Source organism: Myiozetetes cayanensis, unplaced genomic scaffold, assembly GCF_022539395.1.
Source record: "Myiozetetes cayanensis isolate MyiCay16 unplaced genomic scaffold, myiCay2020 scf519, whole genome shotgun sequence".
Classification (NCBI taxonomy): Eukaryota; Metazoa; Chordata; class Aves; order Passeriformes; family Tyrannidae; genus Myiozetetes; species Myiozetetes cayanensis.
This window is the reverse complement of record NW_026087764.1, coordinates 1-16,585: the sequence shown is the minus strand read 5'-3', so window position 1 is coordinate 16,585 and position 16,585 is coordinate 1. Positions and strand designations below refer to the sequence as shown.

At 55.6% G+C, this 16,585-nt stretch overlaps 1 protein-coding gene across 1 annotated transcript; it reads right to left on the bottom strand.

The window, feature by feature from the left end:
* Positions 1–1,469: 1,469 nt before the first annotated feature.
* POLA2 (DNA polymerase alpha 2, accessory subunit) lies at positions 1,470–15,568 on the bottom strand (the record flags this gene model as incomplete). The annotated part of the gene is made up of 10 exons (XM_050334274.1): positions 1,470–1,766; positions 2,815–2,941; positions 7,584–7,643; positions 8,580–8,688; positions 10,237–10,343; positions 12,089–12,162; positions 12,803–12,841; positions 13,793–13,911; positions 15,261–15,303; positions 15,458–15,568. Coding segments are annotated over 10 exons (948 nt in total), but the record flags the coding sequence as incomplete, so codon positions are not given.
* Between the last annotated feature and the right edge of the window lie 1,017 nt (positions 15,569–16,585).

Genomic DNA, 16,585 nt, shown 5'->3' with positions numbered 1-16,585 from the left:
CGGGAACACCGGGATGGGAGTTGGGAACGCCGGGATATAGCTGGGATGGGAGTGGGAACACTGGGATGGGAGCAGGAACGCCGGGATGGGAGCAGGAACACCGGGATACAGCTGGGATGGGAGCGGGAACACCGGGATACAGCTGGGATGGGAGCGGGAAACGCCGGGATGGGAATTGGGAACACTGGGATGGGAGCGGGAACGCCGGGATGGGAGCGGGAACGCCGGGATGGGAGCGGGAACGCCGGGATGGGAGTTGAGAACACTGGGATGGGAGCGGGAACACTAGGATGGGAGTTGGGAACGCCGGGATGGGAGTTGGGAACACCGGGATACAGCTGGGATGGGAGCGGGAAACGCCGGGATACAGCTGGGATGGGAGTTGGGAACACCAGGATGGGAGTTGGGAACACCGGGATGGGAGGAGGGAACACTGGGATGGGAGCGGGAACACTGGGATGGGAATTGGGAACACCGGGATGGGAGCGGGAACGCCGGGATACAGCCAGGATGGGTGTTGGGAACACTGGGATGGGAGCAGGAATGCCGGGATACAGCTGGGATGGGAGTTGGGAACACTGGGATACAGCTGGGATGGAAGTTGGGAACGCTGGGATACAGCTGGGATGGGAGTTGGGAACACTGGGATGGGTGTGGGAACACCAGGATACAGCCAGGATGGGAGTTGGCTCAGGATTTGGGATCAGGATCTGGGATGGGGCTCTCACTCTGACCTTGATGAAGAAGCAGGGATTGGGATGTGGGATTGGGCTCAGGATGTGGAATTGGGATTGGAATTGGGCTCACTGACCTTGATGAAGAAGCAAGGATTGGGATGTGGGATTGGGATTTGGGATTGGGATCACTACAATACGTAACTTCCTCTTCCTGGAAATCCTGGCTCTGCCCGGGGAAATCCTGGCTCCTCTTCCCGGGGAAATCCTGGCTCCTCTTCCCGGGGAAATCCTGGCTGCTCTTCCCGGGGAAATCCTGGATCCTCTTCCCAGGGAAATCCTGGCTCCTCTTCCCGGGGAAATCCTGGATCCTCTTCCCGGGGAAATCCAGTCCCAAATTGTCCCAAAATTCCCCCCAAATCCCCCCAGCGATGCAGCCCCGGCTCATCCCGCTGCTGTTTTAACCAAAATCATCGTTTTTCCTTGGAAAAAAAGAATCCCTGCTTCTTCCTCAAGGTCCCTTTTCCGCTTGGATTCTCCTCGTTTTTCCAAAAAACGAGGCTGGAAGAGGAGAATCCAAGCGGAAAATGGGGAGGGAAAAGGGGGCTTCTCTCCCTTCCCTCTGCAGGTGCAAAAAGTGGGAAACGGCGGGAATGGTGGGAAAAAAATCAGGGAAAAGGGGTTTTTGGGGGTGTCGGGAAAAAACGACATTTTATTTGGGGTGAAAAGGCCTTGGATTAACTCCGAGCCCCTTAACGAGGACGCTCCCTCATCATTCCCCGTTTTCCCCCCATTCCAACACCAGGATGGGGATCCCGGACCTTCCCCCCCAATCCCAGATCCCCCTTTCCCAGGGAAATCCAGCGGGAAGGGGGGGATTGGCCCCGGAATTCCGGGTGTTTCCCCACCCTGTCCCGCGGGGGTCCCGAGGGGTCAGATCCGGACGATCTGGGCGGCCACGCAGGGGCTCCGGCGCGGCCCCGGCGGCCCCGGCGGCTCCGATTCCCGCTGGATCCACAGGCGGCCGAAGGTGCCCCCGGCACGGCCCTTGGTCAGCCGGCCGGGGTTGAGGCAGACGCAGCCCAGGACGTCCTGAGGGAAGGAGGGAATGGGGGTCAGGGGAGGGGCACGGACGGGATGGGAGCGGGAACGCCGGGATGGGAGTTGGGAATACCGGGATAGGTGTGGGAATGCTGGGATGCAGCTGGGATGGGAGTTGGGAACACCGGGATGGGAGTTGGGAACGCCGGGATGGGAGTGGGAATGCTGGGATACAGCTGGGATGGGAGTTGGGAACATCAGGATGGGAGTGGGAACACTGGGATGGGAGTGGGAACACCGGGATGGGAGTGGGAACACCAGGATACAGCTGGGATGGGAGTGGGAACACTGGGATGGGTGTGGGAACACCGGGATACAGCTGGGATGGGAGTGGGAACACTGGGATGGGTGTGGGAACACTGGGATACAGCTGGGATGAGAGCTGGGAACACCGGGATACAGCCAGGATGGGAGTTGGCTCAGGATTTGGGATCAGGATCTGGGATGGGGCTCTCACTCTGACCTTGATGAAGAAGCAGGGATTGAGATCTAGGATTGGGATCAGGATTTGGGATCAGGATGTGGGGTTGGGCTCAGGATCTGGGATCAGGATCAGGATCTGGGATGGGATCACTGACCTTGATGAAGAAGCAGGGATTGGGATTTGGGATTGGGATTTAGGATTGGGATCACACTGACCTTGATGAAGAAGCAGGGATTGGGATTTGGGATTGGGATTGAGGATTGGGATCACTGACCTTGATGAAGAAGCAGGGATTGGGATGTGGGATTGGGATTTAGGATTGGGATCACTGACCTTGATGAAGAAGCAGGGATTGGGATGTGGGATTGGGCTCAGGATTTGGGATCACTGACCTTGATGAAGAAGCAGGGATTGGGATGTGGGATTGGGATTTGGGATTGGGATCACTGACCGTGATGAAGAAGCAGGGACTGGGATGTGGGATTGGGATTTGGGCTCACTGACCTTGATGAAGAAGCAGGGACTGGGATTTGGGATTGGGCTCAGGATTTGGGATCACTGACCTTGATGAAGAAGCAGGGATTGGGATGTGGGATTGGGATTGGGATCACTGACCTTGATGAAGAAGCGCAGCTCGGAGGGCGTCACCAGCACGTCGGGCGTGACGGGCAGGCGGGCGCCGAGCGCGGCCGCCTCCAGGTCCAGGTTCAGCTCCTCGGAGGGCGGGTACAGCGGGTAATAACTGTGGGGACACAGAAAAATGTGGGGACAGGGGGTAATAACTGTGGGGACACGGAATAACTGTGGGGACAGTAACTGTGGGGACAGGGGGTAATAACTGGGGACAGAGGGTAATAACTGTGGGGACAGAGGGTAATAACTGTGGGGACAGGGGGTAATAACTGTGGGGACAGGGGGTAATAACTGTGGGGACAGGGAGTGAACAACTGTGGGGACAGGGTAATAACTGTGGGGACAGGGGAATAACTGTGGGGACAGAGGGTAATAACTGTGGGGACAGGGGGCAATAACTGTGGGGACAGGGGCAACTGTGGGGACAGGGGATAACTGTGGAGGACAGGGTAATAACTGTGGGGACAGGGGGATAACTAGTGGGGACAGGGGGTAACAACTGTGGGGACAGGGAATAACTGTGGGGACAGAGGGTAATAACTGTGGGGACACAGAAAAACTGGGTACAGAGAGTAATAACTGTGGGGACAGTGAGATAACTGTGGGTACAGTAACTGTGGGGACAGGGGGTAATAACTGTGGGGACAGGGGGATAACTGTGGGGACAGGGAGTACAACTGTGGGGACAGAGGGTAATAACTGGGGACAGGGGTAATAACTGTAGGGACAGGGGTAATAACTGTGGGGACAGGGGGATAACTGTGGGGACAGAGGGATATAACTGTGGGGACAGGGTAATAACTGTGGGGACACAGAAAAACTGCAGGGACAGAGGGTAATAACTGTGGGGACAGGGGGTAATAACTGTGGGGACAGGGTAATAACTGTGGGTACAGGGACAGTAACTGTGGGGACAGGGGGTAATAACTGTGGGGACACAGAAAAACTGCAGGGACAGGGGGTAATAACTGTGGGGACAGGGGGATAACTGTGGGGACACAGAAAAACTGGGTACAGAGAGTAATAACTGTGGGGACACGGAAAAACTGGATACAGAGGGTAATAACTGTGGGTACAGCGGGTAATAACTGTGGGGACACGGAAAAATGTGGGGACACGGAAAAACTGGGTACAGGGGGTAATAACTGTGGGGACAGGGGGTAATAACTGTGGGGACATGGAAAAATGTGGGTACAGGGGGTAATAACTGTGGGAACAGAGGGTAATAACTGTGGGGACAGAGGGTAATAACTGTGGGGACATGGAAAAATGTGGGTACAGGGGGTAATAACTGTGGGAACAGAGGGTAATAACTGTGGGGACACGGAAAAACAACTGTGGGGACACAGAAAAACTGGATACAGGGGGTAATAACTGTGGGGACACGGAAAAATGTGGGGACAGGGGGTAATAACTGTGGGGACAAGAATAACTGGGGACAGGGGGTAATAACTGTGGGGACAGGGGGTAATAACTGTGGGGACAGAGGGTAATAACTGTGGGGACAGGGGGTAATAACTGTGGGGACAGGAGGGTAATAACTGTGGAGTACAGAGGGTAATAACTGTGGGGACAGGGGGTAATAACTAGTGGGGACAGAGAGGTGCTAACTGTTGGGGACAGAGGGTATAGCTGTGGGGACACGGAAATGTGGGGACAGGGGGTAACAACTGTGGGGACACGGAAAAATGTGGGACAGGGTGATAGCTGATGGGGACAGAGGGTAATAACTGTGGGGACAGGGGGTAATAACTGTGGGGACAGGGGGATAACTGTGGGGACAGGGGGTAATAACTGATGGGGACAGGGGTATAACTGTGGGGACAGGGGACAATAACTGTGGGACAGGAGGTAATAACTGTGGGGACAGGGGTATAGCTGTGTGGGACAGGGGGCAATGACTGTGGGGACAGGGGTATAACTGTAGGGACAGGGGGATAACTGTGGGGACAGGGGGTAATAACTGTGGGGGACAGGGTATAACTGTGGGGACAGGGTATCAACTGTGAGGGACAGGGGTAATAACTGTGGGGACAGGGGGTATAACTGTGAGGACAGAGGGTAATAACTGTATGGGGACAAGGGGTAATAACTGTGGGGACAGAGGTAATAACTGTGGGGACAGGGGGATAACTGTGGGGACAGGGGTAATAACTGTGGGGATAGGGGTATAACTGTGGGGACAGGGGGTAATAACTGTGGGGACAAGGGAGTATAACTGTGGGGACAGGGGGATAACTGTGGGGACAGGGGGTAATAACTGTGGGGACAGGGTAATAACTGTGGGGACAGGGGGATAACTGTGGGGACAGAGGGTAATAACTGTGGGGACAGGGGGTAATAACTGTGGGGACAGGGGGAATAACTGTGGGGACAGAGAGGTAATAACTATGGGGACAAGGGGTAATAACTGTGGGGACAGGGGGATAACTGTGGGGACAGGGGATAACTGTGGGGACAGAGAGGTAATAGCTGTGGGGACAGGGGAATAACTGTGGGGACAGGGGGATAGCTGTGGGGACAGAGGGTAATAACTGTGGGGACAGGGAATAACTGTGGGGACAGAGGGGAATAACTGTGGGGACAGAGGGTAATAACTGTGGGGACAGAGGGTAATAACTGTGGGGACAGGGGAATAACTGTGGGGACAGGGGGATAACTGTGGGTACAGGGACAGTAACTGTGGGGACAGGGACAGTAACTGTGGGGACAGGGGGATAACTGTGGGGACAGGGTAATAACTGTGGGTACAGGGACAGTAACTGTGGGGACAGGGGGTAATAACTGTGGGGACACAGAAGCTGCAGGGACAGGGGGTAGCTACTGTAGGGACAGGGGTAATAACTGTGGGGACAGGGGGTAATAACTGTGGGGACAGAGGGTAATAACTGTGGGGACAGGGGGTAATAACTGTGGGGACAGGGGAGTAATAACTGTGGGGACATAGAAAAACTGCAGGGACAGGGGGTACAACTGGGGACAGGGGGTAATAACTGTGGGGACATGGAAAAACTGGATACAGAGGGTAATAACTGTGGGGACACGGAAGACTGGGTACAGAGAGGTAATAGCTGTGGGTACAGCGGTAATAGCTGTGGGACACGGAAATAACTGTGGGGACACGGAAACGCTGGGTACAGGGGTAATAACTGTTGGGGACAGGGGTAATAACTGTGGGGACATGGAAAAATGTGGGTACAGGGGGTAATAACTGTGGGAACAGAGGGTAATAACTGTGGGGACAGAGGGTAATAACTGTGGGGACATGGAAAAATGTGGGTACAGGGGGTAATAACTGTGGGAGACAGAGGGTAATAACTGTGGGGACACGGAGAAACAACTGTGGGGACACAGAAAAACTGGATACAGGGGGTAATAACTGTGGGGACACGGAAAAATGTGGGGACAGGGGGTAATAACTGTGGGGACAAGAGGTAATAACTGTGGGGACAGGGGGTAATAACTGTGGGGACAGAGGGTAATAACTGTGGGGACAGGGAATACACTGTGGGGACAGGGGGTAATACTGTGGGGACAGAGGGTAATAACTGTGGGGACAGGGGGTATAACTGTGGGGACAGGGGTATAACTGTGGGGACAGGGGTATAACTGTGGGACAGGGAGTAATAACTGTGGGGACAGAGGAGAATAACTGTGGGGACAGGGGGTAATAACTGTGGGGACAGGGGATAACTGTGGGGACAGAGGATATGACTAGTGGGGACAGGGGTGATAACTGTGGGGACAGGGGAGTAATAACTGTGAGGGACAGGGAATAACTGTGGGGACAGAGGGTAATAACTGTGGGGACAGGGGGTACGCTGTGGGGACAGGGGGTAATAACTGTGGGGACAGGGGTAATAACTGTGGGGACAGGGATATAACTGTGGGGACAGGGGGTATAACTGTGGGGACAGGGGTAATAACTGTGGGGATAGGGGGTAATAACTGTGGGGACAGAGGGTAATAACTGTGGGACAGTAACTGTGGGGACAGGGGGATAACTGTGGGGACAGGGGTAGTAACTGTGGGGACAGGTACTGTGGGGACAGGGGTAATAACTAGTAGGGGACAGGGGTAATAACTGTGGGGACAGGGGGTAATAACTGTGGGGACAGGGGGTAATAACTGTGGGGACAGGGGGATAACTGTGGGGACAGGGGGTAATAACTGTGGGGACAGGGGGATAACTGTGGGTACAGGGGGTAATAACTGTGGGGACAGTAACTGTGGGGACAGGGAGTAACTGTGGGGACAGAGGATAACTGTGGGGACAGGGGTAGTAGCTGTGGGGACAGGGGATAACTGTGGGGACAGGGGATAACTGTGGGGACAGAGGGATAACTGTGGGGACAGGGGTAATAACTGTGGGGACAGAGGTAATAACTGTGGGGACAAGGGGTACTACACTGTGGGGATAGAGGGGTAATAACTGTGGGGACAGAACAGGGTGTAAGTAACTGTGGGACAGGGGATAACTGTGGGGACAGGGGGATAACTGTGGGGACAGGGGCAGTAACTGTGGGGACAGGGGCAGTAACTGTGGGTACAAGGGGTAATAACTGGGGGACAGTAACTGTAGGTACAGGGACAGTAACTGTGGGGGGCACAGAAAGGGCCTTGGGCACATTAAAAGCCATTTCAGAGGAGCCCCCAGAGAGCATTTGCCCCTTTTGGGGCCCTTTTGGGGCCCTTTTGGGGCCGTTTCGGGGCCCTTTTGGGGCCGTTTCGGGGCCAGGCCCCCCCCTCACCTGCGCTGGGTCAGGATGTGCCGCAGGATCCGCGTGAAACGATCCGAGGTCCCTGAGGATCTGCGGGGAAAATGGGGAGGGAAAGGGAATGTGGGGAGGGGAAATGGGGAGGGGAAAATGGGGAGGAAAATGGGAGAGAAAAATGGGGAGAGAGAGAGAAATGGGGAGGAAAGGAAATGGGGAGGGAAAAATGGGAGAGGAAGATAGGGTGAGGGAGGAAATGGGGAGGGAGAGAAATGGGGAGGAAGAAATGGGAGGAAAAATGGGGGAGGAAAAATGGGAGAAGGGAAAATGGGGAGGAGAAGGGAACAGTGGGGAGGGGAAATGGGAGAAGGAAATGGGAGGGAAAAATGGGGAGGGAAAATGGGGAGGGATAAATGGGGAGGGAAATGGGATAAATGGGGGAAGGAAATGGGGAATGGGAGAAATGGGGAGGGAAATGGGAGGGATAAATGGGGAGGAGGAAAGAGGGGATAAATGGGGAGGAAGGGAAAATGGGGAGGGGAAATGGGAGCAAAATGGGAGGGAGAGGGAAAATGGGGAGGAAATGGGAAATGAGGGGAAAATGGGGAGGGAAGTGAAATGAGGAGGAAATGGGGATAAATGGGGGAGAAAAAGAGGGAGAAAGGGAAACGAGGAGGGGGAAAGGGGGAAAAGGGAGAACTCAAAGAGGCAGTGAAATGGGAGAAAGAGGGTGGGAAAGAGAAAAAGAGGAGGGAGAAAAAGGGGGATAAAAGGGAGAAAAGAGGAAATGGGGAAGAAGAGAAAGGAGAAGAGGAGGGAAGAAAAGGAGGAAAAAGGGAGGAAAAAGGGGAGGAAAAGGGGAGGAGGAAGAAAAAGGGAGGAAAAAGGGGAGGAAAAAGGGGAGGAAAAAGGGGAGGAAAAAGTTGAAAAAGGGGGATAAACAGGGAAAAAAGATTAAAAAAAGAAGGAAATAAAGGGGGAAAAAGGGGGACTAAAGGGGGAAAGAGGCCCAGCAAGGCCCTGCAGCCCCACCTGCTGATCTCCTCGGCCCCCATGTGGAACAGCACGTCCGTGGAGCTGAGCCCCAGCACCACCCCCGCCACCTCCAGCGTGCAGGGCTCGGGCAGCAGCAGCACCCGCTGGCACACGGGCACCCCGTCACCCCATGGGGCTCAAACCCCACCCAGGCACCCCAAAATGGACCAAACCCACCCCGAGGCACCCCAAATCATCCCCCACGGGGCTCAAAACCCCACCCAGGCACCCCAAAATGGACCAAACCCACCCCCAGGCACCCCAAATCACCCCCATGGGGCTCAAACCCCACCCAGGCACCCCAAACCATCCCCCACGGGGCTCAAAACCCACCCAGGCACCCCAAATCATCCCCCACAGGGCTCAAACCTCACCCAGGCACCCCAAGTCATCCCCCATGTGCACCAAACCCCACCCCCAGGTAATTCTAAAATGAACCAAACCCCACCCAGGTATCCCAAAACTGCCCCAAAATGAACCAAACCCACCCCCAGGTACCCAAACCACCCCCCAGGCACCCCAAATCATCTCCCACGTACCCCAAACCCACCCCCAGGTACCCCAAATTGGGGGTGGAATTTCAGCTCCGATCCCAGGGGGCTCCAATCCCAGGACAGGTGTGAGGGCTCTCTGGGAATTAGGGTTTTGGGGAATGGGGAAGGGCAGAATTTCAGCTCAATCCCAGGACAGGGTGAGGGTTTTCTGGGAATTGGGATTTTTGGGAAGGGGGAGGGCAGGCAGCGAATTTCAGCTCAATCCAGGACAGGGTGAGGGGTTTTGGGAATGGGGTTTTTTTTTGGGAATGGCAGGGCAGGAATTTCAGCTCCAATCCCAGGACAGGGTGAGGGTTTTTCTGGGAATGGGGTTTTTGGGAAGGGGGAGGGCAGGGCAGGAATTTCAGCTCCAATCCCAGGACAGGGTGAGGGTTTTCTGGGAATTGGGGATTTTTTGGGAAGGGGAAGGGCAGGAATTTCAGCTCCAATCCCAGGACAGGGTGAGGGTTCTGGGAATTGGGGATTTTTTGGGAAGGGCAGGAATTTCAGCTCCAATCCCAGGACAGGGTGAGGGGTTCTGGGAATTGGGGATTTATCTGGGAATGGGGAAGGGCAGGGCAGGAATTTCAGCTCCCAGGACAGGGTGAGGGGTTCTGGGAATGGGGTTTTTTTGGGAATGGGGAGGGCAGGAATTTCAGCTCCAATCCCAGGACAGGGTGAGGGGTTTTGGGAATGGGTTTTTTTTTGGGAAGGGGGGAGGGCAGGGCAGGAATTTCAGCTCCCAGGACAGGGTGAGGGTTCTGGGAATTGGGGGTTTTTTTGGGAATGGGGGGAGGGCAGGGCAGGAATTTCAGCTCCCAGGACAGGGTGAGGGTTTCTGGGAATGGGGTTTTTTTGGGAATGGGGAGGGCAGGGCAGGAATTTCAGCTCCAATCCCAGGACAGGGTGAGGGGTTCTGGGAATTGGGGATTTTTTGGGAATGGGGAAGGGCAGGGCAGGAATTTCAGCTCCCAGGACAGGGTGAGGGGTTTTGGGAATTGGGGTTTTATCTTGGGGAATGGGGAAGGGCAGGGCAGGAATTTCAGCTCCAATCCCAGGACAGGGTGAGGGGTTCTGGGAATTGGGGATTTTTTGGGAATGGGGAGGGCAGGGCCGGTTACCTCGGTCCTCAGAGGCAGGTCCGGGATGGGGGATGGGGGGCTGGGGGTACACGAAGTCGAGGGCCACGTCCCGGAGCGACGGCACCAGCACCAGGTGGCAGCCAGAGCTGGAAAACAGGGAAAAAAACGGGATTTAGGGAACGGCAAACGGGGTCACAGCTGGGGCAGGGGGGGGAATGAGGGGAAAAACGGGGGATTGGGGGGAAAAAAACGAGCTGAGAGGTGGGGAAAGAGGATTAAGAGGGGTGAAATGGGGCTGGTGCTCCTGGAAAGGAGGGACTGAGGGATGGAAATGGGGCTGGTGCTCCTGGAAAGGAGGATTGAGGGGGTGGAAATGGAGGGCTGGTGCTCCTGGAAAAGAGGAAAAGAGGTGGAAGCAGGGCTGGTGCTCCTGGAAAAAGAGGAGATTAGAGGGATGGAAATGGGGCTTGGAGCTCCTGGAAGGAGAGGCAACTAGGATTGGGGGATGGAAATGGGGCTTGGTGCTCCTGGAAAAGGAGGGAAAAACTGGGATTGGGGGATGGAAATGGGGCTGGTGCTCCTGGAAAAGGAGGGAAAAACTGGGATTGAGGGGTGGAAATGGGGCTGGTGCTCCTGGAAAAAGGAGGGGATTGAGGGGTGGAAATGGGGCTGGTGCTCCTGGAAAAAGAGGGAAAAAACTGGGATTGGGGAGTGGAAATGGGGCTGGAGCTCCTGGAAAAGGAGGGAAAAACTGGGATTGGGGGATGGAAATGGGGTTGGTGCTCCTGGAAAAAGAGGGGAAAGAGGGGTGGAAATGGGGCTGGTGCTCCTGGAAAAAGAGGGGATTGAGGGATGGAAATGGGGCTGGTGCTCCTGGAAAAGGAGGGGATTGAGGGGTGGAAATGGGGCTGGTGCTCCTGGAAAAACTGGGATTGGGGGATGGAAATGGGGTTGGTGCTCCTGGAAAAAGAGGGAAAAACTGGGATTGGGGGGTGGAAATGGGGCTGGTGCTCCTGGAAAAAGAAGGGATTGGGGGATGGAAATGGGGCTGGAGCTCCTGGAAAAACTGGGATTGAGGGATGGAAATGGGGCTGGTGCTCCTGGAAAAGGAGGGAAAAAACTGGGATTGGGGGATGGAAATGGGGCTGGTGCTCCTGGAAAAAGAAGGGATTGAGGGATGGAAATGGGGCTGGTGCTCCTGGAAAAAGAAGGGATTGAGGGATGGAAATGGGGCTGGAGCTCCTGGAAAAACTGGGATTGGGGGGTGGAAATGGGGCTGGTGCTCCTGGAAAAAGAAGGGATTGAGGGATGGAAATGGGGCTGGTGCTCCTGGAAAAGGAGGGAAAAACTGGGATTGGGGGATGGAAACGGGGTTGGAGCTCCTGGAAAAGGAGAGAGAAACTAGGATTGGGGATGGAACGGGCTGGAGCTCCTGGAAAGAGGAGAACTGGGATTAGGGATGGAAATGGGGCTGGTGCTCCTGGAAAAAGGGATTGGGGAGTGGAAACGGGGCTGGTGCTCCTGGAAAAAGAAGGGATTGAGGGATGGAAATGAGGCTGGTGCTCCTGGAAAAGGAGGGGATTGAGGGATGGAAATGAGGTTGGTGCTCCTGGAAAAGGAGGATGAGGGATGGAAATGAGGTTGGTGCTCCTGGAAAAAAGGAGGGGTAAAAATTGGGAATTTAGGGAATGGAATCGGTGCTGAGGGAGGAAAGGGGGAAAACGTGGGGGGATTTAAGGGGAAAAAAAAACCCGGAGCGGTTTCAGAGCCTCTGTTGGGGCTCTGGACCCCAAATCCAAGGGTTTTCCCCCATTTTCCTCCCGGGAATCAGCAGGAATGTCCCCCCCAGGGCCCGTTTGGGGTCAGAACAGGGGTTTTTGGGAGCACTGACCTCCGGGTGCCCTCGATGAGGGAGCGCAGGCACAGCCGGAAAACGTCCCCGAAGGAGCCCGAGAGGCGGCAGCTCTGGGGGAGGGACAGAATTCCCACCGGGAATGGGGGATAGGGGGGGACTGGGAGTTCTGGGGTGGAGTTTGAGGGGTTTTGGGGAGGATTTGAGGATTTCTAGCATGGGTTTAGAGGATTTGGGGGCTTTGAGGATGTGGATTTAGGGGATTTGGGGTGGGTTTGGGAGATTGGGAGTGGGTTTGGAGGTTGTGGGGTTCTGAGGGTGGGTTTGTTAGTGGGGATTTGAGGGTGGGTTCGGGAGGATTTGGGGGGTTTTGAGAGTGGGTTTGGGGATTTGGGAGTTCTGGGGTGGGTTGGGATGGGTTTAGGGGATTTGGGATTGGGTGGGTTTGAGGTTGGGGAGTTTAGAGTGGGTTTAGAGGGTTGGGGTGGGTTTGGGAGATTGAGTGGGTTTAGGGGGGTTTGGGGAGTTCTAGGGTGGGTTGAGGATGGGTTTGGAGGGGGATTTGGGGGGTTTAGAGTGGATTTGGGGGAATTGAGGTGGGTTTGGGGGCTCTGGGGTGGGTTTGGGGGGCTCTGGGGTGGGTTTAGGAGGATTTGGGGTGGGTTTGGGAGGATTTGGGTGCGTTTGGGAGGATTCTGGGGTGGGTTTGGGGGGTTCTGGGGTGGTTTTGGGGGGTTTTGGGTCCCTCCTCACCTCCACCTGCTCATTCTTGGCGTCCAGGAACGGCCCAAACTGCGGGAAAGAGAGAAACGTGAGGAGAAGCAACAAGTCAGCCCAAACCCACTCCAAAATCACCCAAGGGAGGGGTTTAGGGTCACAAGGAGGGGTTTAGGGTCACCAGGGAGAGGTTTTGGGGTCACCAGGAGGGTTTTGGGGTCACAGGGAGGGTTTTGGGGCTCACAGGGAGAGGTCAGGGAAGGGTTTTGGGGTCACCGGGAGAGGGTTTGGGGCTCACAGGAAGAGGTTTAGGGTCACAGGGAGGGTCAGGGAAGGGTTTGGGGTCACCAGGGAGGGTTTAGGGTCACCAGGGAAGGGGTTTGGGGCTCTAGAGGGGGTCAGGAGGGGTTTAGGGTCTAGGGAGGGGTTTAGGGTCACAGGGAAGGGTTTGGGGCTCCAGGGAGGGGGTCAGGGAAGGGTTTGGGGTCACAGGGAGGGGTTTTAGGGTCACCAGGGAAGGTTTTAGGTCTCTAGGGAGGAGGTCAGGAAGGGGTTTTGGGGTCACCAGGGAAGGGTTTTGGGGTTCACAGGGAGGAGGTCAGGAAGGGTTTGGGGTCACAGGGAGGGTTTGGGGCTCACAGGGAGAGGGTTTGGGTCACCAGGAAGAGGTTTTGGGGTCACCAGGGGGGTTTGGGGCTCACTAGGAAGGAGGTTTAGGGTCACCAGGGAGAGGTTTGGGGCTCACCAGGAGGGTTTAGGTCCGAGGGAGAGGGTTTGGGCTCACAGGGAGGGGTTTGGGGTCACCAGGGAGGGTTTGGGGTCACCAGGAAGGGTTTGGGCTCACCAGGAAGGGTTTAGGGTCACTAGGAAGAGGTTTAGGGTCACTAGGAGGGTTTGGGGCTCACCAGGAGGGGTTTAGGGCTCACAGGAGGTTTGGGGTCACCAGGGGGGTTTTGGGGCTCACCAGGGGGGTTTTGGGGTCACAGGGAGGGGTTTTGGGGTCACCAGGGGGGTTTTGGGGCTCACCAGCACACACACGTCGGGCTGGTCCCTGTTCAGCACCTCCAGGAGGTCGCTCAGGGGGTCGAAGGCGACGCCGTCCGAGGGCGTGAAGGGCCCGCAGGCCACGAGCACCAGGAGGGGCTCTGGGGGGCAAGGGGAGAGCATTTTGGGGGGAAAAAGGGCATTTTGGGGACAAAGCAGGGCGCTGGGGCACCGAACAGAGGGGGTTTGGGGCATTTTGGGGACAAGAAGGAGGGTTTGGGGACGAACAGGGGGGTTGGGGCATTTTGGGGACACAAGAAGGAGGGTTTAGGGACGAACAGGGGGGTTTAGGGGTCACTAGGAAGAGGCATTTTGGGGACACAAGCAGAGCGCTGGGGATCGAACAGGGGAGTTTAGGGCATTTGGGGACACTAAGAAGGAGGTTTTGGGGATCGAACAGAGGGTTTAAGGGCATTTTAGGGACAACAGAAGATCGGAGGGTTAAGGGACGCAATCAGAGGGAGTTTAAGGGCATCTTAGGGGACAAAGAAGGAGGGTTTGAGGACGAACAGGGAGTTTGGCAGGCATTTGAGGGACAAAGAAGGAGGGCTTGGGGGGATGAACAGGGGGGTTTGGGGCATTTTGGGGACAAAGAAGGAGGGTTTGGGAGACGAACAGGAGGGGGTTTGGGGCATTTGGGGACAAGAGAAGGAGGTTGGGGATGAACAGGGGGTTTAGGGGAAAAGACATCTTAGGGACAAAGAAGGAGGGTTTGAGGAACGAGACAGGGGGTTGGGGGAAAGGGCATTTGGGGGACAAAACGAGGCCCTGGAGCACCGAACAGGGGGTTGGGGGGCATAAAGGGCATCTTGGGGACAAAGAAGGAGGGTTGGGGACGAACAGGGGGTTTGGGGGAAAAGGGCATTTGGGGACAAAACGAGGCGCTGGGGATGAACAGGGGGGTTTAGGACCACAAAAGGGCATTTGGGGACAAAGAAGAGAGGTTTAGGGACGAACAACAGGGGGCTTAAGAGGCCTACAAAGAGCATTTGGGGACAAAAGAAGGAGGTTTGGGGACCAGAGCGGAGGTTTGGGGAAAAAGGCATTTTGGGGACAAAGAAGGAGGGTTTGGGGACGAACAGAGGCGGGGTTTGGGGGATTTTGGGGACAAAGAAGGAGGGTTTAAGGGACCAACAGGGGGTTTCAGGCACTAAAAGGCATTTTGGGGACCAAAACGATGGCGCTGGGGACCGACGGTGGGTTTGGGGGAAAAAGGGCATTTGGGGACAAAGAAGGAGGGTTCGGGGACGAACAGGGGGTTTGGGGGAAAAAGGGCATTTGGGGGACAAAACAGATGGCGCCTGGGGATCCAACAGGGTGGGTTTGAGGCATTTGGAGACAAAAGAGCTGAGGGTTTAGGAGATCCAACAGGGCGGGGCTTAGGGCATTTTGGGGACAAAGAAGGAGGGTTTGGGGACAAGAAGGGCCCGGGGGAAGCCCCAGGACTCACCCGAGGGGGGCTCGGTGGGGGTGTGGAAGGGCAGAGGAACCCCCTGCAAAAAAACCCCAAAATGAAGGGCTCCAAATCCCCCTTTTCCACCCCAAAATGAAGGTCTCCAAATCCCCCTTTTCCACCCCAAAATGAAGGTCTCCAAATCCCCCTTTTCCACCCCAAAATGTGGGGTTGGGACCCCCCCCCGGGGTCACCTCGTAGAGTTTGGACACGACGATCCTGCGGCCGGTGCTGTTGGAGCCCTCCAGGGCCACCACCTGGGAGGGGAAAAACGGGATCAGGGAGGGAAAAATGGGATCAGGGAGGGAAAATGGGATCAGGGAGGGAAATTTGGGATCAGGGAGGGGAAATGGGATCAGGGAGGGAAAATGGGATCAGGGAGGGAAAATGGGAGTCAGGGAGGGAAAAATGGGATCAGGGAGGAGAAATGGGATCAGGGAGGAAAATGGGATCAGGGAGGGAAAATGGGATCAGGGAGGGAAAATGGGATCAGGGAGGGAAAATGGGATCAGGGAGGAGGAAAATGGGATCAGGAGAGGAGAAATGGGAATCAGGGAGGGAAAATGGGATCAGGGAGGGGAAAAATGGGATCAGGGAGGGGGAAAATGGGATCAGGGAGGGGGAAAATGGGATCAGGGAGGGGGAAAATGGGGTCAGAGAGGGGGAAAATGGGATCAGGGAGGGGAAAAATGGGATCAGGGAGGGGAAAATGGGAACAGGGAGGGGAAATGGGAACAGGGAGGGGAAAAATGGGATCAGGGGGGGAAAAATGGGATCAGGGAGAAAATGGATCAGGGAGGGGAAAATAGGAACAGGGAGAAATGGGATCAGAGGAAATGGGAACAGGGAGGGAAAATGGGATCAGGGAGGGGGAAATGGGATCAGGGAGGGGGAAAATGGGATCAGGGAGGGGAAAATGGGATCAGGGAGGGGAAAATGGGATCAGGAGGAAAATGAGATCAGGGAGAAAAATAGGATCAGGGAGGGGAAAATGGGATCAGGGAAGAGGAAATGGGATCAGGGAAAAATGGGAACAGGGGGAAAATAGGAACAGGAGAGGGAAAATGGGATCAGGGAGGAGAATGGGATCAGGAGGGAAAATGGGATCAGGAGGAGGAAATGGGATCGAGGGAAAATGGATCAGGGAGAGGAAAATGGGATCAGGGAGGGAAAATGGGATCAGGGAGGAAAATGGGATCAGGAGAGGAAAACGGGATCAGGAGAGGAAAATGGGATCAGGGAGAGGAAAAATGGGATCAGGAACAGAGGAAAATGGGATCAGGAGCAAGAGGAAAGGGGAACAGGGAGAGGGGAAAATGGGA